This window comes from Astatotilapia calliptera, chromosome 3 (genome assembly GCF_964374335.1).
Source record: "Astatotilapia calliptera chromosome 3, fAstCal68.1, whole genome shotgun sequence".
Taxonomy (NCBI): Eukaryota; Metazoa; Chordata; class Actinopteri; order Cichliformes; family Cichlidae; genus Astatotilapia; species Astatotilapia calliptera.
This window is the reverse complement of record NC_137424.1, coordinates 70055655-70082798: the sequence shown is the minus strand read 5'-3', so window position 1 is coordinate 70082798 and position 27144 is coordinate 70055655. Positions and strand designations below refer to the sequence as shown.

At 39.6% G+C, this 27144-nt stretch overlaps 1 protein-coding gene across 2 annotated transcripts in view; it reads right to left on the bottom strand.

Moving 5' to 3' along the window:
- The window catches only part of LOC113018017 (protein NLRC3-like), a 30573-nt gene extending 4515 nt beyond the window's left edge, over nt 1-26058 (bottom strand). For both annotated transcript variants that reach the window (XM_026161084.2, XM_080299023.1), the window contains exons 1-10: nt 25962-26058; nt 19309-19446; nt 19123-19224; nt 16386-16464; nt 15520-15724; nt 13562-15356; nt 6494-6667; nt 6027-6200; nt 5614-5787; nt 4881-5054 (exon numbers count right to left, since the gene is read on the bottom strand). In XM_026161084.2, coding sequence (XP_026016869.2) covers nt 4881-5054; nt 5614-5787; nt 6027-6200; nt 6494-6667; nt 13562-15356; nt 15520-15724; nt 16386-16464; nt 19123-19224; nt 19309-19397 — 2966 coding nt within the window. In that variant the 5' untranslated portion in view covers nt 19398-19446; nt 25962-26058. The remainder of the gene's footprint in view (nt 1-4880; nt 5055-5613; nt 5788-6026; nt 6201-6493; nt 6668-13561; nt 15357-15519; nt 15725-16385; nt 16465-19122; nt 19225-19308; nt 19447-25961) is intronic.
- Between the last annotated feature and the right edge of the window lie 1086 nt (nt 26059-27144).

Below are 27144 nucleotides of genomic sequence, written 5' to 3'. Positions count from 1 at the left end.
TTAGAGATGGGTCTAGAATTTGACATGACTGAACTGTCCAAGCCTGGTTTCTTAAGTAAGGGATGTATAACTGCATGCTTAAACTCACTGGGTACTTGACCAGACAAAAGACTGGTATTGATAATGTTCAGAATGTGTTGTCCAATGGCGGAAAATACCTTTTTGTGAAAGCGGGGAGGAACAACTTAATTCAGAGAACCACGTGGTTTAGCTTTTAACACAAGTTTCTCTAAATCAGGAAGAGGAATTGGTAGAAATTGGTAGAAAAGCAGAAGACTTGAGCAGGACACATGCATGGCGGGATCTGCAATAGATAGAGTCGGAGGTCTCAAGCTAGCAACCTTGTCCACAAAAAAAAAATTAACTTATTGCACATCACCTCAGTAGACTGCAAAAGAACATGGGCTTCTATATCAAGTACAGAATTTATAGTGTTATACAAAACACGCAGGTTATGGAAATTGGCAGCAATAAGTTGAGAAAAATAGGAATGCTTGGCAGCCTTTACTGCTCTCTGATAAACTTCCCAGCTAGTCTTAAGAGCTTCCAGAGAGACATAGAGCCTGTCCTTTTTCCACCATCTTTCACATCTCCTACATTCTTTACTTATGGCTCGGGTTGAATCAGTTAGCCAAGGACTAGCCTTGGGCTTGCACTGTCTGAATCTTAACCTTTTAAGACCTACCATAGAACCAAGACCGCCAGAGCTTATATTATATTTTTACATGCTGTAGTGCCATTTTTGGGAGCATTTCAAGTTGCTATACATCAATACAACCATTACGGCCTAAATTTTAATAATATGTATGCATTAAGTGCAAAGTAATTACATAAATTGCAAAAAAAAGTGCAATAGACTACAAAAAAATTTAAAATCGTTTTTTTTTTTTTTTAACATGTATTTCTAGTTAGAGAAATTTAAGAGTGTTATCCCTCAAAACTGTAAATACAAAAAGGTTGCACAAAATAGTTTCCCACCACAGGAAATTTATTTTGAGTGTCTTCATAGTTTTATTTTTGAAATACACCAATTTTTATGTACTGCACAAAAAACGAAAATAAATATTATAGTGCAAATTTGCAAAAAAAGCAGCATATGCATCAAAATAAACTATTTCCAGCAGTGCAATTTGAGTTCTAAGCATCCCAGAAACGACACAGAAAGTCATAAAGTCAAAGATAACTTTTAAAAACACCAGTATAGGCTCATGAGGCCCTGGTGGTAAAAAAAACGACATTTCCGCGAAAATGACGTCACTTCCGGTTTCGGGCAGGTCATGCGGTCATGTGATAGTTCGCGCTGACGTCTATTCCAACGTGGGAAGTGTTATGAATAGCTGATCGGATCGGCAAAGCGTGTTTCTGGAATATTATATCTTTGTTGCTGCAAGTGCTTTTTATGCAGTTTTTGCAAAGCTATATGTGGAAGGAAACCGTGACCTAGGACAAGCTGATGGCATATGATGTAAGTACAACTCCTCCGGTTTCATATGCAAAAAAATATATTGCGCTAGCTTACGTGGTTGCAGTGCTACCGGGATTTAAAAGTAGTTGCGCAAAACGGACCATGCCCGCTCTGACCGGTTTTAAAGGGTTAAAGGAGCAACAACATTAAGGACAGATTTACAAGTAGAATCCAAATAAGAAAGTAATCCATCTGAGGTGGACAACTCAAGTGGACAACTTATTACATAAGTTGATCAAACAATATGGAAAACCTCTTGGCAGTATCTGAGCCATAAGCACAATAGCATCGAACATGTACAGCCCATTTAACAATAGGATTAAAAAGCCTAATATCACATAAAATAGGCATATGGTCAGAGAATATAGCATCCTTGACAAGTACATTACAGACAGATAGACCATGTGATAAAACCAAAGTCCACTAAATCCAGAAAGTCCAGAAAGTCCTTGGCTAAGGGCTTCCCTGGACAACAGACGTGTATATTCAAATCACAGAGCAGAAGGATCTGGTCATACTGTGATACAGTCATGGTATGACCAGATCGACGGTATGCAGTCAGCAAGAAACTCTGAGAACCCGAATAAAAACTCCTTGTTATATTTCGGGGGCCAATAAACATTCGCACATACCAGCGAAGGCGAGTGGCCCAGTTCACACAAACAGAGATCGAAACTTCAAAACTGGTGTGGCGTGTCAATGGGGATAGCTGCTTAAAGTCAAAATGTGCCTTAAAAACAACAGCTAGCCTTCCTCTGCGACCAGAAGCTCTCGGAACACTAAAAAAGGCACAGCCAGCCGCCAGTAATGCAGAAAAGACACTTAAATTACCAGATAGAATCCAGTTTTCAGTCAGACAAAGAAAATCCAGCACATTGGAAGAGAAAAAATCCTTCAAAATGAGGGTGTTATTGCCACAGATCTGGCATTTATTAACCCAATGTTAGGGGAACTGGGTCGGGAGCTTCCGAGGCAGTAACAACCAGATCCACCAGTCGGAGGTTTGTTCGGTCCACTCCGTGCCAACACAGATGCTAAAGAGGAGTGAATTTTGAAGAACTCTTCTTGAGAGATCTAACAACAGGAACCAACCACGAGTCTACCGGGTCCAAGGCACGCAATGGCACAAAGAGTTGCCGACAGAATTGACGGATTGAGCAAAGCTCATGTGGAAAATAAGAAAACCGCATTCTCAGCCTGACAAGGATACCTCCACGGTTACCCCGTCTCCTGGCATTGCTTCCGCAAAACCGGTGGCAGTGGTATGGAATGCCAATGCGGTGGAATGTCTTTCAAATAGGGAGGCAGGAAGCCTTGATTGTCACTTCCAAGCCGAGCTAAAACTTGGGTGGATAAACTTATTTCCAATAATTTCTCGTGATCCTAAGACAATGTTGGGTTGACATGTTGCACAAAATTAACTAAAAACAATTTAAAAAAAAAATTACAGAGAGTGATAGATGGCGTTCCAAACACACAGGTGCCATCTTGTGTTTGGCATTTTAAAGGTGATAATTTAGGATTTCAACAATAATACATACATCATTGTAGTTACACAACTTACAATGAGTCTTATTAGGAATGAACTTAAAAAACATAGGAAAGAAGAATCAATATCTGATGAGACGACTACTTAATTTGGCCTTACAGTGTATTATTTTGTGGTGTTTGGCTCTTGGGGGGGTTCCCAGTGGACGACAGGGTTTGTTCCCTGCGTCTGCGGGTAGGGGAAGGGGTCCTGACTGTGATCTGTGCTTATGTGCCGAGTGACGGTTCAGAGTGGCGGTTCAGAGCTTTCTTGGAGTCCCTGGGTGGGGGACTGGAGGGTGCTCTACTTGAGGACTCTGTTGTCCTACTGGGAGACTTCAATGATCATGTGGGTAACAACAGTGAGACCTGTAGGGGTGTGATTAAATGGTAAATGGTAAATGGCCTGCATTTGTATAGCGCTTTTCTAGTCCCTAAGGACCCCAAAGCGCTTCACACTACATTCAGTCATTCACCCATTCACACACACATTCACACACTATTAGGAGGAACAACCTCCCGGATCGGAACCTGAGGGAGGGAAAGAGAGGGGCTGAGCTGTCAACTGATCACCACCTAGTGCAGGAGAGACCTAATGCTGAGTTGGATCAGGTGGCGGGGTAGGATGCTGGACAAACCTGGCATGCTTAAACGTACAGTGAGTGTGCTGGAAACGCCTAGCGGAGTCCCCAGTCCGCGAAATCTTTGACAAACACCTCAGCTTCAACAGCATTCCGAGGGAGACTGGGGACATCTCGGCAGCTCGGGCAGTGGTTGAAGCAAAAAGTCAGGTGTGGGAGGAGTTCGAAGAGGCCGTGGAAACAATCCTTTTGGACTGCCTTGAAGACTACCCTCACCTATGGTCACGAGTTGTGGATAGTGACCAAAAGAACAAGATCGCGGATACAAGCGGTGGATAAGGGCTTCCTCCAAAGGGTGGCTGGCATCTCCCTTAGAGCTAGGGTGAGAAGTTCCGCCATCCGAGAGGGGCTCAGAGTAGAGCCGCTGCTCCTCCACATTGAAAGGAGCCAGTTGAGGTGGTTCAGGCTTCTGACAAGGATTCTCAGGACACACCAGCACTCTCTCAGCGTCTGCACCTGTGCCTTGCTCCCACCTGTCTCTTGCTTGCAGATAGCTCCCAGTGTATATACTGTCCTCTTTTTGTGTTTCTGCTTGGGATTTCTGTTTTATGGACTTTGTGTTTCCTCATTTTTCACTTTTGCATTTGTAATAATAAATTCTCCTTTTTGTCACTTCCTTCCTGCCTTTTTATCTTCCACCTGGGTCGTCTCTAAATATATTTATTTATTGTTTTCACTTTCATTATTTTATAGTTTGTGTTGGTTTTTCACAGCACATTGTGGCCGTTGTCTATGAAAAGCACTGAAATACAAAAATGCATTTCTGCAGGGCTGCTTAACTTTAAGAAAATATCTCCCTGTAGTTGTCAGCTTCTACCACAGCTCTGATCATGCATCTTTAACCACTTTTTCATGATTTTTATTTTTATCTTTAGTTTTTGATCAAGCTAGTTTGATAAGCGTTTGGGGTTTTAATACAAAGCTAGGCTTAATATCTCCTTGCCTGTCTATCATGAGATTATTTTCATCTAAATCAAGGTCAGATTGAAATTTGTTTCCCCAAAAATACTGCAGTTAAATATACTGAGATATGCAACTTGTTTCTTGAGAAGCTCAAGGAGCTTTTTCGGGACCTTCTACCTTAAAATCCGTCTCTGTCCAGTTACTAGAGTGTTTCTGTTGTGAACAAAGGTAAAATATTCCTGCAGGTGTGTTTGTTCATTCACATCTTCAGGACACAAACAGGAAGTGAAGGACATAGGAAATGTTTCCAGCTCTTCCTTCTCTATCAAACATTCTCTTCATACCTGAGAGTGTCCGGTGTCCAGCCTGGATCCTTCAGTCCAGCCAACAACAGCTTCATTCCTGAGTCTCCTGGATGATTGTAGCTCAGTTCCAGCGCTCTCAGATGGGAGGGGTTGGAGCTCAGAGCTGAGGCCAGAGAAGTACAGCCTTCCTCTGTGATCAGACAGCCTGACAGACTGCAGACACACAAAACAACAATTCACAAAACAACAATGATTTTCTGTGTGTCACATATAATAACATCTATCCATTTACATTTACAACAGTCATCTCCAGCTGTTCAACAGTGTAAGGTAACACCCTACAATATTAGAGAGAAACCTCCAACCATCAGACAATCCACTGTGAACAGGACTTGGTGATGGTGGGAAGGAGGGATTCATTTTTACAAACAGCCCAAACAGGCTCCAGCATGACTAAGGGGTGGTTCAGGGTCACCTGATCCAGCTCTAACTATAACCTTTATCCAATAGAAAAAAATAAACTTATGTAATGCTATGCGTGTAATCTCATTGAAATGGGTTATAAGACGACCTATGGACTATTTGACACATTCTAATAGAATTCTGCTGGGGTATAGAGGGTTAAGACATTTCTAGTCTCCTGACGTTTTACATCTAAATTTCGAGAGTCTGTATTATTAAACACTTTCAGTAATGCACAATAGACACCTAAAAATGCAATTAGAACATTTCTTCATAAACATTAAATATGGACACAAAATAATATCCTGACCTGAGGGTTTTCAGTGTACAGTGTGGAATCTTCAAACCAAGAGATACATGCTTCACTCCTGAATCCTTCAGGTCATTGTTACTCAGGTCCAGCTTTCTCAGACTAGAGGACTGGTAGCTGAGTACAGAGGATAAAACTTCACAACTCCTCTCTGAGATGTTACAGTGACTTAGTCTGAAAAATGAGACATAGAATAGAATTAATATTTTAGTTTAAGTGTACTTGGAGTGTAATGACAAATTTATTACATTTAGCAATTTAAGCCTGGTTTGTTTTCTCTTTTAAAGAATCGTTGATTGTTTACAAAGATACACTGACAAGGATTCTTTTGATAAGAGAAAGCAAACCAGGCTAAACCGGCTAATTGGTTAATTCTGTCAACTTGTGAAAAACAAAATATCACTTGATCTGACCTCAGAGTTTCCAGTGTACATTGTGGACTCTTCAGTCCACCAGAAAGAAGCTTCACTGCTGAATCTTGCAGGTCAGAGTTACTCAGGTTCAGTTCTCTCAGACTACAGGAGTGGGAGTTGAGAACTGAGGACAGAGCTTCATAGCTCCTCTCTGAGACGTTACATAGACTCAAACTTAAAAGAACAAAAACAAAACAACAACAACAAAAAACCCCAAAAACAAAACATGAATAATAAAACAAACACTGGAGTTAAAATTGAATCAGGGCACAATGAAAAACTATGATATCACGCAATAAGTAATTTTCCTTTTTAAAAAAAAAAGTCCTTGTTGTCTTATCTTAAACAGGTTACAAATTTGATAATGTACTGCTATTTAGCAATAAAATAAATATTTTTTTTAATTAAGTAATTGTATAAATTCATGTGAAACAACAACAACCAAAAAAATAAAACTTGGATCTGACCTCAGAGTTTGCAGCATACACTCTGTCCTCCGCAGTCCAGCAGACAGAAGCTTCAAACAAGAATCCTGCAGTTTGCTGTTACTCAGGTCCAACTCTCTCAGACTAGAGGACTGAGAGCCAAGAGCTTGGGACAGAGCTTTACAGCTTCTCTTTGAGAAGTTACAGCCACAAAGTCTAAAAAACAATTAGGTTTATGACCAAATTAAATCACTTTATATATTGAACTCATTCCAGAAAAACAAAAGTCATTGAGGATAACAATTCATGTCTCATTAAAAAACTGAATTTATTTATGGAAAACAAAATAGAAATATAACACTTAAGTAAAAACTATTAACCCTCTGGGGTCGATGGACGCGCCGCAGCGCCAAAATCACATGACCAATTTAAGACGACAAAGCTACAAGATGCAGTGACTCAGAGTCTCCGTTTCATCTTGGGTCGAAAGTGCGGACTTCAAACTATATACCCATTTTTGAATTGTGTCGATGGGCCACGTGAAACCAGAGTTATGATAAAAAAAATCACGTGATGTTGTTTTCTGAACAAAACAGTGGTGTTTGCAACGGGAAGAAATGGTAAAAACGGCATTTTCACGGACAGCGCTAGCGAGTGAAATAAGAAAAAACACCCCTTCCCTATTGGTGTTAAAGCTTACCATGTCAGCCAATCAAAAAAATGATAATGGCAACATGTGGCACTTAGTTGTTTAGGGAGAAGGGGAAGTTTTAGGGGTGACGAGGGAAAGAAAGAGAGAGCGCGAGTTTTCATATGTGAGACATTAGTGATGTTTAGTTTGTTTTGAGGCTATAGTTAGTGTGTAGTGTAGTTATTGTTTTGTATTGTGTGTCAGTTATACTGGTGAGTGTCACATTTGCTCCAAAAAAGCCACCAAAGGTAAATTCCAGTGTAAATACTGTCTCCACATGGAAAACAGGACTGATATGCCTCCTGCTTTCAGACCTGTAGGGTTTAGGCCTGTGCTGTTCTCCTCTGTCTTATACTGAACATAAACTATTTTTTAGACTGGCACAAATCATTTGTGTGTTTTCTTATTTAATGCAGAACATCTGATTGTTCTGTAAATAGATTTAAAATGTTATATAAAAAATGCCTGAGGCCTTGGCTGCATTTTTAGGTAAATAGTACCATATAACCATGTTATTTGCAAAACGTGCAGAATTTTTAGAAATGTACAATTTCTATTTGCATTTCAACTTATGAAAATGATTCGTTAAACATGTTTGTGGGGTTTAAAGTAAAAAATATAACTTTTTTTCTACTGGGATTTTAATTTTTTTTCTCTAAATTTAGATCAATTGTGCTAATATAGTATGTCAAAATGAAAAAAATAACTACAAATTCAGATATTTGAGGTTGTGCTGAAAATACTGATACCAATCAAGGCAAGATAAACAGTTTTTAAAGGTGAAATATAGAGGTAAAATCAAAAGTAGTCAAAAACGGCCAATTATACCCTGGACCCCAGAGGGTTAACCTGCGTCATCTTGGTTGAATACAGTTAGGTCCAGACAGATTTAGTAACACCTGTTCAATACAGGCACATGTACTCTGCCTTTACAAGTACACAGTGCTGAGTCACTTTTGTCATTTCTAACTTTTTATCTGTGATGTTGAATGTTTACATGAATTTAAAAAAATATCAAAAACTGTTGAACATTGAAACATATATTTAACAACATTATTTTCTCATTAATAATTAGAGTACCACCATAGCCTCAGGACTTTGGAAAGAAAAGCGACTGGAGTCTAAACCACAGACCTTCTCAATGGTATCTGACCAATCAGATAGAAGCACACTCTCTTTATTATTAAATTATACATGACAAGGTTCAGTTAGTTTTCACAAAAAACAGTAGAAACATCCTCTAAAAAGTTACTTTTTAATTTTTTTACTTTCAGTACATTTCAACTTTAACTGGAGTATTTTTAACCCTTTAAAACCGGTCAGAGCACGCTCCGTTTTGCGCAACTACTTTTAAATCCCGGTAGCACTGCAACCACGTAAGCTAGCGCAATAATTTTTTTTGCATATGAAACCGGAGGAATTGTGCTGACATCTTATGTCATCAGCTTGTCCAAGGTCCCGGTTTCCTTCCACATATAGCTTTGCAAAAACTGCATAAAAAGCGCTTGCAGCAACAAAAACATAATATTCCAGAAACACGCTTTGCCAATCTGATCAGCTGTTCATAACACTTCCTACATTGGAATTGACGTCAGCGTGAACTATCGCAAGTCCGCCATGACCTGCCCGAAACGAAGTGACGTCATTTTCACGGAAATGTAGCCTATACTGATGGTTTTAAAAATTATGTTTGACTTTATGACTTTCTGTGTCATTTCTGAGATGCTTAGGTGCAAATTTGCACTATAATATTTATTTTCGTTTTTCCTGCAGTATATAAAAATTGGTGTATTTCAAAAATAAAACTATGAAGACACTCAAAACAAATTTCCTGTGGTGCGAAACTATGCGGTACTTTTTTGTATTTACAGCTTTGAGGGATAACCCTCTTAAATTTCTCTACCTAGAAATATATATTAAAAAAACAAAAATGATTTTAAATTTTTTTGTAGTCTATTGCACTTTTTTTTTTGCGATTTATGTAATTACTATGAACTTAATGCATACGTATTATTAAAATGTAGGCTATAATGGTTGTATTGATGTATAGCAACTTGAAATGCTCCCAAAAATGGCACTACAGCATGTAAAAATATAATATAAGCTCTGGCGGACTTGGTTATATGGTAGGTCTTAAAGGGTTAACACTAGTATCAGTACTTCTGCTTAAGTGCAGAATGTCTGTACTTTCGCCCCATTTATTTAAGTGGGAGAAACTATTCCAAGTAAGTCTGTGAAGGTTCTCAGTCATCCAGGTCATCGTAGTCAAAGGAGCTTGCAAAGAAAAGCGTCTGGACTTCTTTAAGTTACTTGAAGACGTTTCACCTCTCATCCGAGAAGCTTCTTCAGTTCTAAGGTCAAATGGTGGAGAGTCCCAGATATAAACCTAGTGGGAGTATCCCCCCACAGAGGGACAAAAGGACCCCCTGATGATCCTCTAATCACCTGAGCCAAGGTGTGAAACTGGGTGTGGGTCCCAATCAGCCAGAGTTTTCAACTCCAACGTCTTCAAGTAACTTAAAGAAGTCCAGACGCTTTTCTTTGCAAGCTCCTTTGACTATTCCAAGTAACTTCTTCAGTCTTCTCTCTTTATGAGTGTTGAAATATTTCTCCCACTGAAAATGACCACATGAACAGAATCAACTTTCTTTGTTTTCCTTATTACGATGATTCCTTATGCTGTCTTATGACTGATGATCTGTGCAGATTCACTACCTCGTTGTTGTAGACAAAGTCACAACTGTTGTCATACGGAATGGTTGCAGGCTTCGAGGCATCTTTTAACATCACTATTCATGAAGGGCTTCTGATTGGGAACCACACAGACACATTTTACCAGTGTTACATTTCACACATAAAAGTTGATTTGGACAGAGCAGCCTCTTTGTGAACATTCAGGTCCTCAATACGGACCTATAAGGATCTGTTGCAAATAACTAGGTGCCACATACCACTGTACACCATCAGTGATCTAATGCTATCTATCTCGACAGGTGACAGCTGTTTTAAAGGCAAAAGGGGGACCAGTACAATAGGGCTTTGGAGTTGACGTCACGCCGCAATGTATTGTGGGAGCGCGGCGCCATTTTCCGGGTCCACAAATCAAAACAAACACACTCTGTTGGAACGACGATGACAAGAAACATGCTTAAAAGCAGCTCAAAAGAAAACGGATGGTATAGAGACTGATTGCGTCCAGAGGCGAAGCAGCGGTAGTTGAAAAAAATAGAGGGCATCGCAAATGTGGACCCATAAGAAATACAGCAGTGGAGTAAAGACCAGACGACTTACTGCCACTTTCCTCACTCAATTCTATGTTTGTTTGCAATTTCTACAACCTCCGAGAGCCCCCACTATTTACAGAACAATCAGGTCTGCTGCATCAAATAAGAAGGCATACTAATTATTTGTGCCACCCCAAAAAATAGTTTCTGTCTACTATAAGATGGAGGAGAACAGCACAGTGTCACGGTCCTGGGTCTTATGGCCCAGTGTTTTGAGTTTTAGTTCATTTTGATGTTTATAGTATGTTTAAGCTCATTATGTCTCCTATGTTCATTTGCTTATTAGTTCCCTCTTGTGTTTTCTACCCCTGTGAAGTCTCCCTTGCCCTTCGTGTGTTTCATGTCTGTTGTCTTATGTTGTCATGTGTGCCTCTCATGTTTCCCGTTTTATTTTGAAGAGATCTCGTGTTTTTATATTATGGATTATGTTTTGAGTCCTTTGTTGTACTGTTTCCTGTTTCCCTAGATTTCAGTTATGGTTATCATAGGTTTAGTTCTTTGGCTTTGTCATATGGCTTCCCTGTGTTCCATGTTATGTCCACTGTGATGTTTTGTACCATGTTTCAGGTTCCTATGTTCTGTCTCCCCTGTTGCTGTTAAGTTTGCATGTTTAGAATTCAGTCAGTGTGTTTCCTGTTTTACTTTGAAGGTCCATGCCTCATGTGAGTGTTTCTAGTTTCGCGTCCCTGTCTCGTCCAGCCTGATTACTCCCAGCTGTGCTCCCCTTCTGTGTCTCATTCCCTCGTTATCCCTCTGTGTATTTAAGCTCTGTGTTTCTCTTTGTCAGTGTCGTAGTCTCCCTCATAGCTGTGTGATTTTTCCCTGTGGCTCCTCGTGCTTTAGTCTCCCCAGTTTAAGTTTAGTACTGTTTTTTGTGTTTCACTTTATGCCAGCATTAAAGCTGTGTTTTTGAGTTTACGTTTTGTCTCCGTGAGTTTGCGTTTGGGTCCTCTCCTGCCTGCCACACAGCCGAACATGACACACAGGCCTAAACCCTGCAGGTCTGACAACAAGAGGTGTATCAGTCCAGTTTTCCATGTGGCTTTTTTGGAGCAAATGTGACATTCAGCAGTATAACTGACACACAAAACAATGACTACACAACACACTAACTATAGCCTCCAAACACACTAAACGTCACTAATGTCTCACATATGAAAACTCATTCTTTCGTTCTTTCGCTCGCCCACTTTCTCTCACCATCACTCCTAAAACTTCCCCCTCTTCCTAAACAACCAAATGCCCATGCAGCAGTATATTAATGAATAACCTTATATCGCAGTTGTTCTCCTCACTGAAGTGTAGTCCATTTATAGCATTCTGCCATGCAATTACATTTGTCCCCAACCATCGGGAACTCTCAAATTTACTTTTATCGAGTAGAAAAAAAGTTAGCTTTCATCTTCCAGCTTCACTGTGTTTATATTATAGCTAGCCACCACGCAGCACATCATTATAAACCAGCTAGCCCAACAAACATCACTGCTGTTTAGTTTTCTGTCTTCATGTATAATAATAATAATAATAATAATAATGGATTGCATTCATATAGCGCTTTTCGGGGCCCTCAAAGCACTGTACAATTCCACTATTCATTCACTCACTGGTGCAGGCAAGCTACAGTTGTAGCCACAGCTGCCCTGGCGCAGACTGACAGAAGCGAGGCTGCCCTATCGCGCCATCGGCCCCTCTAGCCATCACCAGTAGGCGGTAGGTGAAGTGTCTTGCCCAAGGACACAACGACCGAGACTGTCTGAGCCGGGGCTCAAACCGGCAACCTTCCGGTTACAAGACGAACTGCCAACTCTTTGAGCTACGATCGCATACATAGCATTCTGCTGTCAGAAGCGATAGCAGAGCTGTATGTTTTAATTTTTGCTGTGGGGGTGTTAAAAGAAAATTGTATACAGTGTGATCAGCTTCATGAAATGTGTTCTTTTATTGATCACTAAGCAAATGTCTACGTGACTTTTGACATGAACTCTTGTGTGATAAACAACTAACAGCTTCCTCTTTTATAAGAACATGCAGACTTAGAAAAGGGGAACCTCAGCTCTGAGTTCTTAGAATAACTTTGTTATCTAAGCTGCCGGATTTTTGTCTCCACGACCCTCCTTCGTAGTTCGTGTACGTCAAAGCTCAGTTTGCTCTCCGTGGCGTTTCAGCCGACGACATGAAATACCATCATGTGATGACCTTGCTGCATCCACTGTCCACCCGCTGTGCAATGACTCTCTCCCGGGATCCCGAGGGAAATATACCGCTATGAAGGCGCTACTCCCTCTCCCGCAGAGCGGGCTGAGAAACTCCTCTCTATCTTGAGCTCATGGAGAGCATGTTGCTAGGAATGGATGACGGTGGATTCCTCTTCACCCACGTCTTCCTCCGACAGTTGTCGGTGTAAGCTGGCCTCACCAACTCCACGCTGCAGGCCGAAGGATTACTGCTCACTCGCAGAAGAAGCAGATCACATTCTCCAGGCTACGAGGAGCTTTGTCATTCAGACGATAGTTCCCGACTCGCCGATGGCATCTCCCATGCCCCCACCGATTCTCCCGGGGACCTCAGACTTATCAATGGTGGCTGGGATCGTGGCACCACGAAAAGGGGCTTTGTTTTTAGCAACACCACCATGCCGCCTTCGCAGTTTTAAGGCCCAGGGAAACGAGCCTGGAAGCGCTCTGCAGCAGCCACAACCGCTTCTGATAAGGAAAGGCTTCTCTTCATAGAGGACTCACGCTCAGGGAGACATTTTCTGGTCAACTCCGGCTCCCAGAAGAGCCTTGGGAACTCTCGTGTTGTCTTTGCATACCTCCACAATGTTATATTATTTAATCTTAAAAAAGATTTGACATTTCCAGCATACAACCAGAGAGAGCCAGAGAGTACCACAGTTTGAGAATCACTGCACTATAGAGTGTGACTGTATTGTACCTAATATTTCAGAAACACTGGCAATTTCTGTTGCTACATATAAAAGAAAAGTGTCATATACTTCTGTCTCATATCAAAATTTCAGTTTTTTCACATGCCAGCACCCATTGCACTGTTTACGATTTTGAACTCTGCAGACGTTCTTTTTGTTAAATAGAATAAACATTTTAAAAAAGAACAAATGATTAGATATTTACTTACAGAGCTTTGTTAGAAGCTTTGACCACTGGCAGTAGCCTCAGAAGAGCCTCTTCTGAAGCACAGTATTTCTTCAGATCAAACACATCCAGATCTTTTTCTGATGACAGTAAGATGAAGACCAGAGCAGACCACTCGGCGGGAGACCAGTATTTGGAGAGACTTCCTGATCTAAGGGACTGTTGGATCTCCTCCACTAGAGAACAATCATTCAGTTCATTCAGACAGTGGAGCAGATTGATGCTTTTCTCTGCAGACAGATTCTCATTAAGCTTCTTCTTGATGTACTGGACTGTTTCCTGATTGGCCTGGGAGCTACTTCCTGTCTGTGTCAGCAGACCTCGTAGTAGAGTCTTATTGGTCTGCAGTGAAAGACCCATGAGGAAGCGGAGGAACAAGTCCAGATGTCCATTTGCACTCTGTAAAGCCTTGTTCACACCACTCTGGTAGAAGTATTTTACTGCCGATTCTTTTGTTTCAGACTTCTGGGAGGTTGTTTGTTTCTCTTCCAGCAGATTGAGTCCAGAGTTTATGAAAGTCAGATGGACATAAAGAGCAGCCAGAAACTCCTGAACACTCAGATGGATGAAGCAGTACACCTTGTCCTGGTACAGTCCTCCCTCCTCTTTAAAGATCTGTGTGAACACTCCTGAGTAGACTGAGGCTCCTTTGATATCGATGCCACACTCTGTCAGGTCAGATTCATAGAAGATCAGGTTTCCTTTCTGCAGCTGATCAAAAGCCAGCTTTCCCAGGGACTCAATCATCTTCCTGCTCTCTGGACTCCAGTGTGGATCTGTCTCAGCTCCTCCATCATACTTGACCTTCTTCACTTTGGCCTGAACCACCAGGAAGTGGATGTACATCTCAGTCAGGGTCTTGGGCAGCTGTCCTCCCTCTCTGGTTTTCAGCACATCCTCCAGAACTGTAGCAGTGATCCAGCAAAAGACTGGGATGTGACACATGATGTGGAGGCTTCGTGATGTCTTGATGTGGGAGATGATCCTGCTGGCCTGCTCCTCATCTCTGAATCTCTTCCTGAAGTACTCCTCCTTCTGTGGGTCAGTAAACCCTCTGACATCTGTCACCATGTCAACACACTCAGATGGTATCTGATTGGCTGCTGCAGGTCGTGTGGTTATCCAGAGGTGAGCAGAGGGAAGCAGTTTCCCCCTGATGAGGTTTATCAGCAGCACATCCACTGAGGTGGACTTTCTAGGGTCAGTTAGGATTGTGGTTTTGGAGAAGTCCAGAGGAAGTCGACACTCATCCAGACCATCAAAGATGAACACAATCTGGAAGTCTTCAAAGCTGCAGATTCCAGCTTCTTTGGTTTCAGTAAAGAAGTGATGAACAAGTTCCACCAAGCTGAACTTTTCCTCTTTCAGCACATTCAGTTCTCTGAAAGTGAATGGAAATACGAACTGGATGTCCTGGTTGGCTTTGTCTTCAGCCCAGTCGAGGGTGTATTTCTGTGTTAAGACTGTTTTCCCAATGCCAGCAACTCCCTTTGTCAGCACTCTTCTGATTGATTTATTTCTTCCAGGTGAGGCTCTAAAGATGTCTTCTTGTCTGATTGTTGTTTTTGGTCTGGCTGGTTTCCTGGATGCTGTTTCAATCTGTCTGACCTCATGTTCATCATTAACCTCAGCAGTCCCTCCCTCTGTGATGTAGAGCTCTGTGTAGATATGATTCAGAATGTTCGGGTTTCCTGCTTTAGCGATCCCCTCAAACACACACTGGAACTTCTTCTTCAGAGTCGATTTATGTTTACGATGACAAACAGCAGAGGGATGTTCTAAATAACAATAATAAAAAATAGACCTTCAACAATCAGATTTTACAAAATGCTGATGACAAACTCTGACCCACTGAGAAATGACTAAACACACTGGTCCATCGGTTGAGACAAAAGTGTCCCATTTATCCAGCAGATTAAATCTTTAAATAAATCCTCTTACTTCTCTGCAGACGGTCAGCCAGCTCCTCTTGCTTCATTCTCCTCAGGAAGTCCATTGTAATCTTAACAAATGCCTCTCTGCTGCTCCTCCTCTGCTCATCATCCTCCCTCTTACTCTCTAAGCATTCTGGGCAATCTGGACTCAGAACCTTCTGGATCTTCTTCAGCTCGTTCTTCACAAAAGAGATGATGTTGTCCTCCAGCAGCTGGAACAGAATACTTTATGAATGATCCATGGAGCCAAACATCAGATCCATGTTGGACACACTAACCCGACGCATGTGGCAAGGACTCCAGACCATTACAGACTACAGGACCACCAAACCCTCCCCCGCATCCTCTGATGTCTCCTTCCTCAACGAGCTCAACAACTTTTATGCTCGTTTTGAGCGAGGGAACCCCACAACCACAACCAAAGCAGACGTGACGCCAGACCACCAACCATTTCTGTATAGCTGTATATCTCAGATTCCTGTAAAGTTATTTATTTCATATTCTGTATAGTTTTTCATATTTATATCCTGTCCATATCCTGTACATAGCTTGTACTCACTACAGCCTGTACATACTTATAGTTATAGAATATTCACAACATACTTCATACCGTGTACATTATAACATAATAGACCCATTTCTGTAATATACTTACATATCTATATTATTGCTAATATATATTGTAATATATCTATATCACTAAGCACTTCTGGATGGATGCAAACTGCATTTCGTTGCCCTGTACCTGTGCATGTGCAATGACAATAAAGTTGAATTCTATTCTATTCTAACAATCTACTGGCCTATAAAGAGCAGCATGGAGATGACTGTGAACAGAATAGTTATAAAAGTAGTTCTTGAACATGTACAGACCATAAATATAGAGTCCAGGTCTGTTTGATGCTGCTGGGCAGACTGACCACTGGGAACCTCTGAGCTCTCCTGGTCTACTCTGTGGAGGGAATCATGAAGAATTAGCTCAAATTAAATCTGTCCCTTGAGAGAAACAAATAAAAAACCCATATATATTCAGTTTACCCGATCGATATAATTTAATTGTGACTCTATATTTAGCTTATTTAGCTGTTCATACTGTGTGGGAAGAAAATAGCTAGTCTCCTGGCTTATATCCTGAGCTGAAAAACCAAGAAAATTGAAGCTTCTACTGTCTCCAACTGATATCTGGGATATACATTCCTGTTACATTCAACAGTTACTGCTTACAAAAGTAGAGATTGAAAGAAGCCAGATTTAACTACAGAAGACACTTGCTTATCGAGCTTAAAGGAGCTATCCAAATAGACACCTAGTTTATTTATAGAATCAGAGAGAGAATTTAGAATGGTCCCCAGTAGGGCAACTAGCTAGTCTCGAGGGATATGGCTATCGAACACCATAATAATCTTTGACCTCTCTCAGGCAATCGAACAAGGAGTTCAGTGACAATGACAGATCATCAGTCAGTTGACAATAAATCGGAATGTCATCTGTGTAACAATGATAAGAAATATTGTATTTTTCAAATATGGAATCCAAGGGTAGCATGTACAAAGAGAACAATAAAGGGCCCAATACAGACCCCTGGGGCACACCACAACAGAGCGGGGCAAAAGAGGAAGAGTATCCTTCCATCACAACAGAAAAGGATCTGTCTGAGAGGTAAGAATTAACCCAGTCCCACCATTGTTTCGTTTTCAAAAAAGGGGGAACCACGAGAAGCCTTCAGCAACTCACACATGCGGGAAGTTAACGAACCATTTTGAAAGTACTGGGAAAAAGAATCTGCATTGGTGAGCTTTTTTTGATTTGGGGACTCTTCTCTCCCAGGGAAGGACTCTTCTGTGTTTGGGTTTATGGTTTTTAGCACTTTGTACCAAAGCTATAGGAGCCTTGGGAAGGTTGTGTCCCTAGTGGTGGTCTGGGTGAAAACTCCAAATGTGTGAAGTATATGTTGTGTGAGAGAAAGAGGGATGTCAACAAAGAAAATAGTTAAATCGGCTGATATGTGTGGGATGAATCATGAGAAGAGGTAGGGCTGTTTGATATAACGATATATATCGGACGACGATATAAAAACGTCTATCGTTTCATTTTACGCTGTCGTTTGTTTCGTGGTGTCGCAAAATAAACTGTTTACGGCAATATTTTTTCATTATTTTGATGGTCACTGTAGTGGCTATATTAATTTCTTAAAGTTCTCTCTTTCTCTTACATTTAATATAACCACACTACAGATGACACACGTTTGTTTTTATGCATTGCCGTTAGCAATAAAGACGGTAAAAACCACCGCGTGTCCACTTGTTCCACATAAACCTTTCACAATAAAGTTCAAGATCCTGTTAAGACTTTTCAAAATAAACTGAATTAAGTGTTTAGTGCTTAATGATGAACATTAGTGTTGTGTGAAATGTGCAGCTGCTAACTAAAAAGAAAAATTCCTCTGTGTATTTAGCAGGTGGAAGTATGCCTGTGGACCCCCGACTCCCCAGAATTGACATAACATGACATTCTGGAGCATTGTGGGCAACCAGTAAATATGATGTGGGGAAAATGAACAGAGGTAGTGACTCTTAAATCTGATTTCAGACAAAGTAAGCATCAGTTATTAATCAAAGCCAGAAGCAGTGACTGCAGCACTGCATGGCAGGTTCTAATCCCTACAACATATTGTTCCACCAGAATGTCACTTCAGAAAGCAAAACTTTTCTGGCAGATTTGTGGGTTTTGTTTTAGTACTAGGCTGATTCTGCCAGTTGAGTGGAGTGGAGAAAGTGGAGAAATATGTCTCACACTGAAGGATTTCCTTATCTTAACAACAGGTTCTCATGAATGAACACCTTGATGTAACTAAAGTTGAAATTATCTTTTGCAGATGAACAACTGATGCCGTTTTATTTTCTGTATATGATCTCATATTTTGTGTTTTCTTTTATAACGTTCATTCCTTTGAACAAAGGGTGGAGACTCAAATGAAGAGAGGATGATAGTGAGAGTGAAGATGACCATAAAGGTGTGAATTGTTTTTCTATAGGGAGGATGCACATTGTGAATTCTTTGGATATGCAATAGTGTTGATGTACAGTAGTTAGAAAAGAAATCTCCATGTTTGTTTTAATGTGATTCTAATGGGGTTGAATAAAAAGGGTGGGATGTGGTGGCAGATTTCTTTTCTCATGTATTAATCACATATTTTAATCATATCACATTAGTAATAGTAATGTCACTTTCTCACTTAAATGTATGCCTGTGCACTACAGATGGGCCTTATGCTCTACACACATAGTGAGGCCATTGTAATGGGAGATAAACAGATAGTGAGACTCCTTCTGTTTATCAGGGATGTAAATTCTTGTGTGACGGCTAAGCAGAAAACAAGGTCGTATTTTTTTTTCTTAAAACCAGCTTCAGAGAAAGAGTTAAATCTACCACTGTGTTTTAGATCAGAGCTCTATGATGCACATTAGCCTTTGTGCATGCAGTGTCTCTATAAATGTTCATTTATAGAGACAGTTTAAATGGGATTTAGGGAATTACATGTTTGCACTTCAGTTTATATCCAGCATCATCAAGCAGTTAAATCAAAGAGTTCATGTTACTAACAGCTCACCTCTCTGCAGCAGACAGAGGCTGGACTGTAAAATTAATGGGATTCCCTATAGACCGGTCACTCTTTAAGGACACAGAGCTGGTTGGAGGTCCAGGTTGGTTCCTGTGAATAATAATGGAGCAGTAATGTGAGTGCTGAGCTGTGACATGGAGAAAAGTCATGGACAGTTAGAGATGGTCATCTCACCTCTGAGCTTTGGTTTGGCTCTCATGTTCCCCACACAGACTAGTTTCAGAGGGAGGGACTCCCTCCTCTCTGCCCGCACATTGATCCATGCTGCTGAATTCACATCCACATCAGCTCACACACACTTTCTACCTACACCTGCCGAGGAAACACAAATCATTCATGTGCACATCAACTGAAATCCTCCTTTCTCTCATGTGTGCTGTCCAAATATCAGCTGCTTCTTTCCTGCTTCATCTCAGTTTCAGCTACATGCAGTCAGACAGCAGTGTGAGGCAGAGGAAGCTGCCATAAAAAAGGAATATAAATAAAAGGAAGGTGGAGAAGGCAGATTTCCACAACAAGAGTTTATTTTCTGTTGTTGGCTATTTTTATTTGTCTGTGTAGTTTTCATTTAAATTGGGGGGGGAGTTACCAGAGGTGGGACCAAGTCATTGTTTTGCAAGTCTCAAGTAAGTCCCAAGTCTTTATCCTCAAGTCACAAGTCAAGTCTCAAGTAATGTCAGGCAAGTCAGAGTCAAGTCTCAAGTGACTGGTTTAAAAGTCCGAATAAAGTCACAAGTCTGAAACTTTGAATTTCAAGTCCTTTCGAGTCTTTAAAAAAAAAAAAAAAACGAAAAAAGAATGTTGCAGTTATACGCTAAATGTAAATATTAGACCATGTAATTTTTAAATCTGTGTTTTTCTCAACACATGACAAAATAGTGAACTTAGAAAATATACACAAATTGTGAAATTGCACCTCTATAAAATGCAGCTCAATTAAACTTAGCTCCAAGAATAATTTTCACCGACAGTTCTGAGATAAGCTGCATGTTATTCTTGGATGCGCTTGTAGGACCGGCTTTAAAATCGCATGACAAAAATATCATACACATTAAAGCTAGTTGACATCACAAAGTTAGATGAAGTCAGCTATCTCATCGTAGCAAAAGAGAAGCACCACCTACCGTTCTTTATGCAACTTCAACTGTCGGACAAAGTTGGAAGTTGTTCCATCTCTGTCTGTGATTCTCTTCTTGCATGTTTTGCATATTGCATTTCGGGTTTTTTTGTTGGCTACTTCATAGTTTATGTACCTGAAAAAAAGAACTCCTTGCAGCATTTTTGAGCGTTTTTTTTTCTTCTTAAAAAACTCTGGTTAATTTGATTGGCTGTGCTACAGCTCATGCACACATACGTACGGAGTGTGGTTGGAATAAATGAACGAATGAATTGAATTAATGGTGCACACTTTCTATATAATATGCGTCTTAAATTTTAGATTTGGGGTGAAATATCAAATCTTTTCAAGTTAACCAGTTCAAGTCCAATTCAAGTCCCAGGTCACTGGTGTAAAAGTCCAAGTCAAGTCACAAGTCTTAGAACATTTTTTCAAGTCAAGTCTAAAGTCATAAAATTAATGACTCGAGTCTGACTCAAGTCCAAGTCATGTGACTCGAGTCCACACCTCTGGGAGTTACAGCGCTTTGTTCAGTACTGTCTCCCCTCTGCAAAAAAGCGAGAGGTGGCAGAGATAAAGATGGTAAGATTTTCATTGGGAGAGACACAATTACAAATGAGTCTATCAGAGGGACAGCTGAGATCAAAAAGCTGGACACAGAGAGGGAGACAGACATGTGTGCTTTATCATGTCTGTGCACAAACAGAAACCAATAACTGTTATTTGGTATTATTATATGTAAATACACTATATAAAATTAATTATATATTTTTTAATTAAACCTGATTAAAACATATTTGGAAAGTACTACATTCATCAATGTTTGATTTATTTCTAACACAACACATTTCTTCTGTCTCTTCGCCTGCTGATGTACCTGATAATTCATGTCTAATTGTCTGTTAATGTTTTCAGTAATTTAATATAATAGTTTTGTTTCATCTAATTAAGTCAGCATGAATAAAGAATCTAACAACCTTTGTGTTGTTGTCATAATTACTTCCTATTGAAGCAGATCCAATATTTGTAACAAAGGATTTTTAATCAGACAAAATCCAACAGGTTTAATTCAGTTCTTTACTACAGCTATGCATCAAACCTGCACTGTAATTATAAAGACCCCCAACCTCCAACAGCTGCTGACATCATAACTGCTTGTGGTCAAACAGATGTGTCAGTCTGACAGCAGTTACTGTGGACCACCAGCCATGCTCTAGATGCTCACAGCTCTAGTTGAGCAGGATATATGTGGTCAACTGAGGCATTTTTAAATATGTTAGAGAAACAAACTAGAGTTTTTCACTCAAATATGCTGACATTTAAACGTTAAAAACTTATTTTTATTCTGGGACTACAGGAATAATTTTATATGATTCAAAGTTCGAAAATAACCCTTTCAATCTTCTATTTCATTTAGAACAAACATCCCCGCAGAATTTATCTGTTTGGAAATTACTCTACTCATTTCCCTGAACCAGATTCACCAGATTTCTCCATGGATACTCCAGATACTAACATGGCAACATGTTCAGCAGCTCTCTGTCCTCAGACACGGAAAACACGCTTTAACATCAGCAGCAGATTTGGGATTTTTGTGTGTTTGATTCTGATGTCTGTGTGAATGAAATGTGAACAGCTATTTCAGTTAACTGGTTTCAAATCTGATTTTAGCTTTCAGATCCAGACAAAATCTAACAGACATGATCTGGTTGTGGATCTCAGAGTGGAGCCTCACATGTTTCTGATCCTGGGATTTTAACACAGCAAAGTAAAACTGTCACAACCTGCGGAGTTGAAAGACTCATGTTTGAAGATGAGGAATCACATTCAGAAGGACTGAGAACATAAAGGGATAAAACAATCCTTATTAGGGTAATCGCAAGAAAGTAAAAAACAAGCAGGCCTCCTTTGTATTTTTCTTCAAATTCTTAATTACCACTAAACATCCCTGAAAAATGCATCAGTATTAAAATCAACACTTGGCTATTAGTTGACTAGTCACGATTATGTCAACTATCAAAATCGTCGACGACTAATTTAATAGTCGACGCGTCACGTGAAGCTTTGTAAGATCCCAAAAGACGAAGGAATAAGTAGTAGGATTTAAGAGTGTAATAACGGACTGAAAATGAAGATGGCAGCACTGCATGTACAAGGAGGTCAGCTGCCGTTAAACCCCGAAGAAGAAGCTCTGTCCCAGAATTCATAGCGCAAAATAAACGTCACAAAATAAACGTTTAACACGTTTTCAGGCGAGAATGTAGCTGTGTAAACCTCAAATATCTGCTCAGTTTATCAAGACACCACATATTTTCAAAAGTGCTCCGACGTTTTCGGAGACGTCTGTTACCCACCAGCTCAATAGCTAGCCGGGGGCAAGGCTCACTAGAGCCGGTGAGAACACCAGATTCCCGGAAAATCATTTTCAAACCCACCGCCGTCTTTCGCTACTCAGGTTAAACATGATATATAACTTAAAAATTATATTGTTTGGCTTTTTTTAGTGTTTTATTTGTTCCTGAGTAAATCGGTTTAGCTGAGATTAAAGTTATAGTTTTTACACAGCTGAAAAAAACATCAAGCAGATAGCTGATTATCAGAAGTGTGAGATGCTCGAGAATATACTCCGGTGTCCTGTTATATTTTAGATAGCAAGGAGCACGCAGCTGAGTTTATTAAACTCCACCGAAACAATCTGCAAATTTCATTAAAATTTAATAAACTATCATCTTGTCTTTATTTTTAGTCAGCACATACCTTAAACACTTAAAGCTGTAAGATAATGATAGTTATATAAGAGCAGATGCTGCTGGTGCAATAAGCTGTATGTTTTACGTCCAATGGATGCATGATCTGATTAGTCGACTAATCGCAAAAATAATCGGTGACTAGTCGACTATCAAAATAATCGTTTGTGGCAGCCCTATTTGGTATTGATACAAGTACCTCCTTTTCTACTCAAAGTGATCCAAACTGGTTCAAAACTCTGAAACTCATTTGTAATCGAATGTCAAAGTAACTGTTCATCCTACACGTCACCATAAAGTTTAATTTGTTAAAAATCAAAGTTTGAGTTCATATTCACTACAGTGAGAGAAAACAGTTTACCTTAGTACAATATCATATATATATATATATATATATATATATATATATATATATATTTTATTGTGAAACAGAACAAATAAACAATTTTGCACAAACAAACATGTACAATATCATATATATATATATATATATATATATATATATATATATATGTGTATATATATATATATATATATATATATATATATATGTGTATATATATAAGAAAAAAGTTAAAAGAGACCAATAAGACCAATAAAAATCACTTCAATAAAGCGATCTATTTAAAACACAATCCACTTAATCCCACCCTCGTTATTTTCCTTCCCTCCCTCCTCCAGAGGCGAGTGGCTCCAGCAGATCCCGGGAACAACATCGGAGATCTCTGTCCAGAAGAGCGCAGTCCTGGGAACAGCTAAGATACTGCGCAGGACCCTCAAGCTCCCAGGCCTCTGGTAGAGGACCCGAGCTTGAAGGATAAACCGCCCGCAGGGGCGTGCTGGGTGTTTTATATATATATATATATATATATATATATATATATATATAGTAGGGGTGCAACAATACTCGTATCGATATTTAACCGTTCGATACAGGGCTTTCGGTTCGGTATGCATATGTATCGAACATTACAAAATTTTTTATTTATTTTATCAACTTTCCTTCTGACGATGCTGTCTGTGTTGAGCGCTCAGTGGATCTGCGCTCGACAGTGCAGCCTAGGCGGAGTAGTCGAACGCAGATTCACTGAGCGCAGGGCAAGCTAGCGAGACAGAAGTTAAGCTCTCCTTGCAACATGGCAAATTGAACCTCCCCCACTCTCATTCAGATCTGGCATTTGGAACTATTTTGGTTTTCATGTGAAGTATGACCCTGAAGGTAAGCACGTCGTGGACAAAAGTAAAACAGTATGTTGGATGTGCCATGCAATGCTCAATTACATGGGTGGGAAGTAGTGTGTTAGCTCGTTAACGTGTTGGCCGTCCAGCCCCACGCATAGGGCGATCCGTGGTAGCTCGTTAACGGAGATTTGCCATGTTGTGGTGTTAACGTCATTTCAGATTAACGCTGACAGCACTAGTGGGAACACAACGAATATGACTGCACATTTACTCCGACATCATCCTAGTGCAAAGACAAGTGGAAGCAGACAAAAACAACAAGCATGCATGCTACAAACTTTACCCGAGTCATATAGACAGCCGTTAGCACATGATTCTCCTTATGGGGACCTGATATGTTTAATATGCTGGTGAGAATATAGCCCACAAGAAGCGTATAGTATAGCTTTTATTTTGGAAAGAGCCATATGTTTCTCTGTAATAAACTCTTTTCCAAAGATGAGTGATTTCTCCATCAGATAGATTTTTTTTTTATTACTTTGTTGTTTCAGCAACATTAAATTTAAAACCTGTACTTTTGAGTTAAAATATATATTTATAATTTTAATAAATGACAAATTAAAAAGGCATGAACATTGTTTTTGTATTTAAAAAATATCAAACCGTGAATTTTGTGTATCATTGCACCCCTAGTATTCATATATGTGTGTGTATTTAAATAATATTATAATTATGTATATATTTCATTCATTTCATTTCATTTATTTTTTCATTTTCAGGCACAACAAATACCTATATTGAACATAAAATACACAAAACAAAAAACAAAAATTGCCTGAAAAAAAAAAAATATATACAATTATATATATAAATATATATAATTGTAATATAATAGATAGATATAGATATCATCAAGAATTTTTTTTAACGGCACAGCTTTGTGTCTGACTTAAACTATTAATATAAAAATTGTGACTGATGCATCATTAGATGTTCTGATTTATTAACAGACTATTTTAAATGTAATACTATAATTAATTTGTTCAGGCTGAGAAATGTAAACACTGTTTTATCCTACATTTTTGTTTCAGTGTGAACGGTCTGTTGGCGTAGAGTCATCAGTTCATGATACTTTTTAACCGACCTGCTGAATCGAAGCTATGTTTGCTTTAAACAACACTTTAAAAAGTTCCTGCTGTATCTGACACAAAGAGCTACAGGGTGAAAACTTCGCATTACCATTGTGGCAGCTACATACATATCTTTAAATGATCTCAGTGATTGTTTATTTATGAGTTTAGTTTTAGTAAACTACAATATATTTTGTTGTTTTGTAACACTTGTCCCCGTTGGTGCGGAGCCAACAGTTTGTGACGCAGTATTTTTACGACCGACATGTTGAATATGCATCTAACACACATTTATACAAAATATTAATTTACAAAGTCTGCTCCCTCTCTCTCTCCTGCTGTCCATGTAAATATAAACATCGGAACTACTCTCTCTGGCCGAGCTCAGACCACATTTAGTGCGTTTGGTCTGATTCACACTTACGAACTTTCTCAATTCTCAAGTACGCATATTGAGACAGACCTATATACACACAGAGAGAAAATGGCGGACACACTCGGCCTCGTTGAAAACCATTACAGACTGACTTTAATGGAGAAAACACAGTTTGCAAAAAAACAGTTTGTTCTGATAAGAAATCAAACATGAGCTGAACATACAGTAAAATTCCTTAAGACAAACTGTTAAAAGAGGAAACAAAGCAAACTTACAGTTTCTTCAAACACACACACCAACAACAAGCTCCACTCCACGAAGTTCAGGAAAGTGAAAGTAAATTTGAGCAGGAAGGAAAGAGGCGTTTGAGGACACCCAGGAGAATCGAAACACTGTCTGCTGGCAGGCCGTGTTTTATTTCTGCTTGTTTTCCTGTTTGAAACACACACATGCATTGTTGTTCTTCATGCAGCGTTTGAATATTTCAGCACTAAACCGACGTTTCTTCAAAGCTCATTTCAACATGTTGGAGTCATGAATGAAAGTGCTGACTGAGAGTGGATCACATGATGTGACATTTTCAGTATTGCCACACATGTCTAGATTATCCCTGATATCATAACTGCTCAAACACTGATGATTATATTTGAAGAATTATTACTGATGGCAGCAAAGTTTGAATAGATCTCTGTCTGTACTGATTTGTGGTCCTCTGGAGGTCAAAACACAAACTGCATGATGTCACTGCCACAGTGACAGGAAGTGTTTTTAAATGACTGAAACACACTTCATTTTAATCCTTTTTTACCCTCCAATTTAAAAGTTATGTGTTAAAATGTTTTAAACTAAAACATGACCCTCAGTACATCTTAAAGAACATTCACTGCAGTCAAACCTTCATAAGTGAGCTTTTATGTGAAAAAAGAAAAAAAAACCAGGAAGTGCTTGGTAATTTGTGTCAAAGAAGGGAAACGTCTTCCCTTCTTTGAGTAGAGTGGTGACCGTCACTGATGGATCATGTATGTGCATGTATTTGTTCCAGGATGAGACAAGAATCACTTTGAGGTTGTATCTTGTGTAGGAATAATAAAAAATATCTGCAAAAGCAAACATGCAGAGATCCCCCGTTGATGACACCTGATGATTAAGGGAACAGCGCTGAGCAACTTTCGGTAATACCCTAATGTAAATCTCACAGCAAGCCAATGCAAAGAAACCAGTACAGAGGTGATATGATGCTGTCTGCTTAAAACAATAAGGACATGATCTGCTGAACCAGTTGGATTTGAGAAAGGAGCAAAACCCCAATGAAGGAGGCCCATTATTGGGCAAACAACAAATGTGTGTTAAGTTCAAACTGAGGAAGCATCACTGATGATCTTCTTGTATCCATGTTAGTGTTTAAAGTCCAACATCACCCTCTAGTGGCCATATATAAACCATGGTTGAGGATGGTAA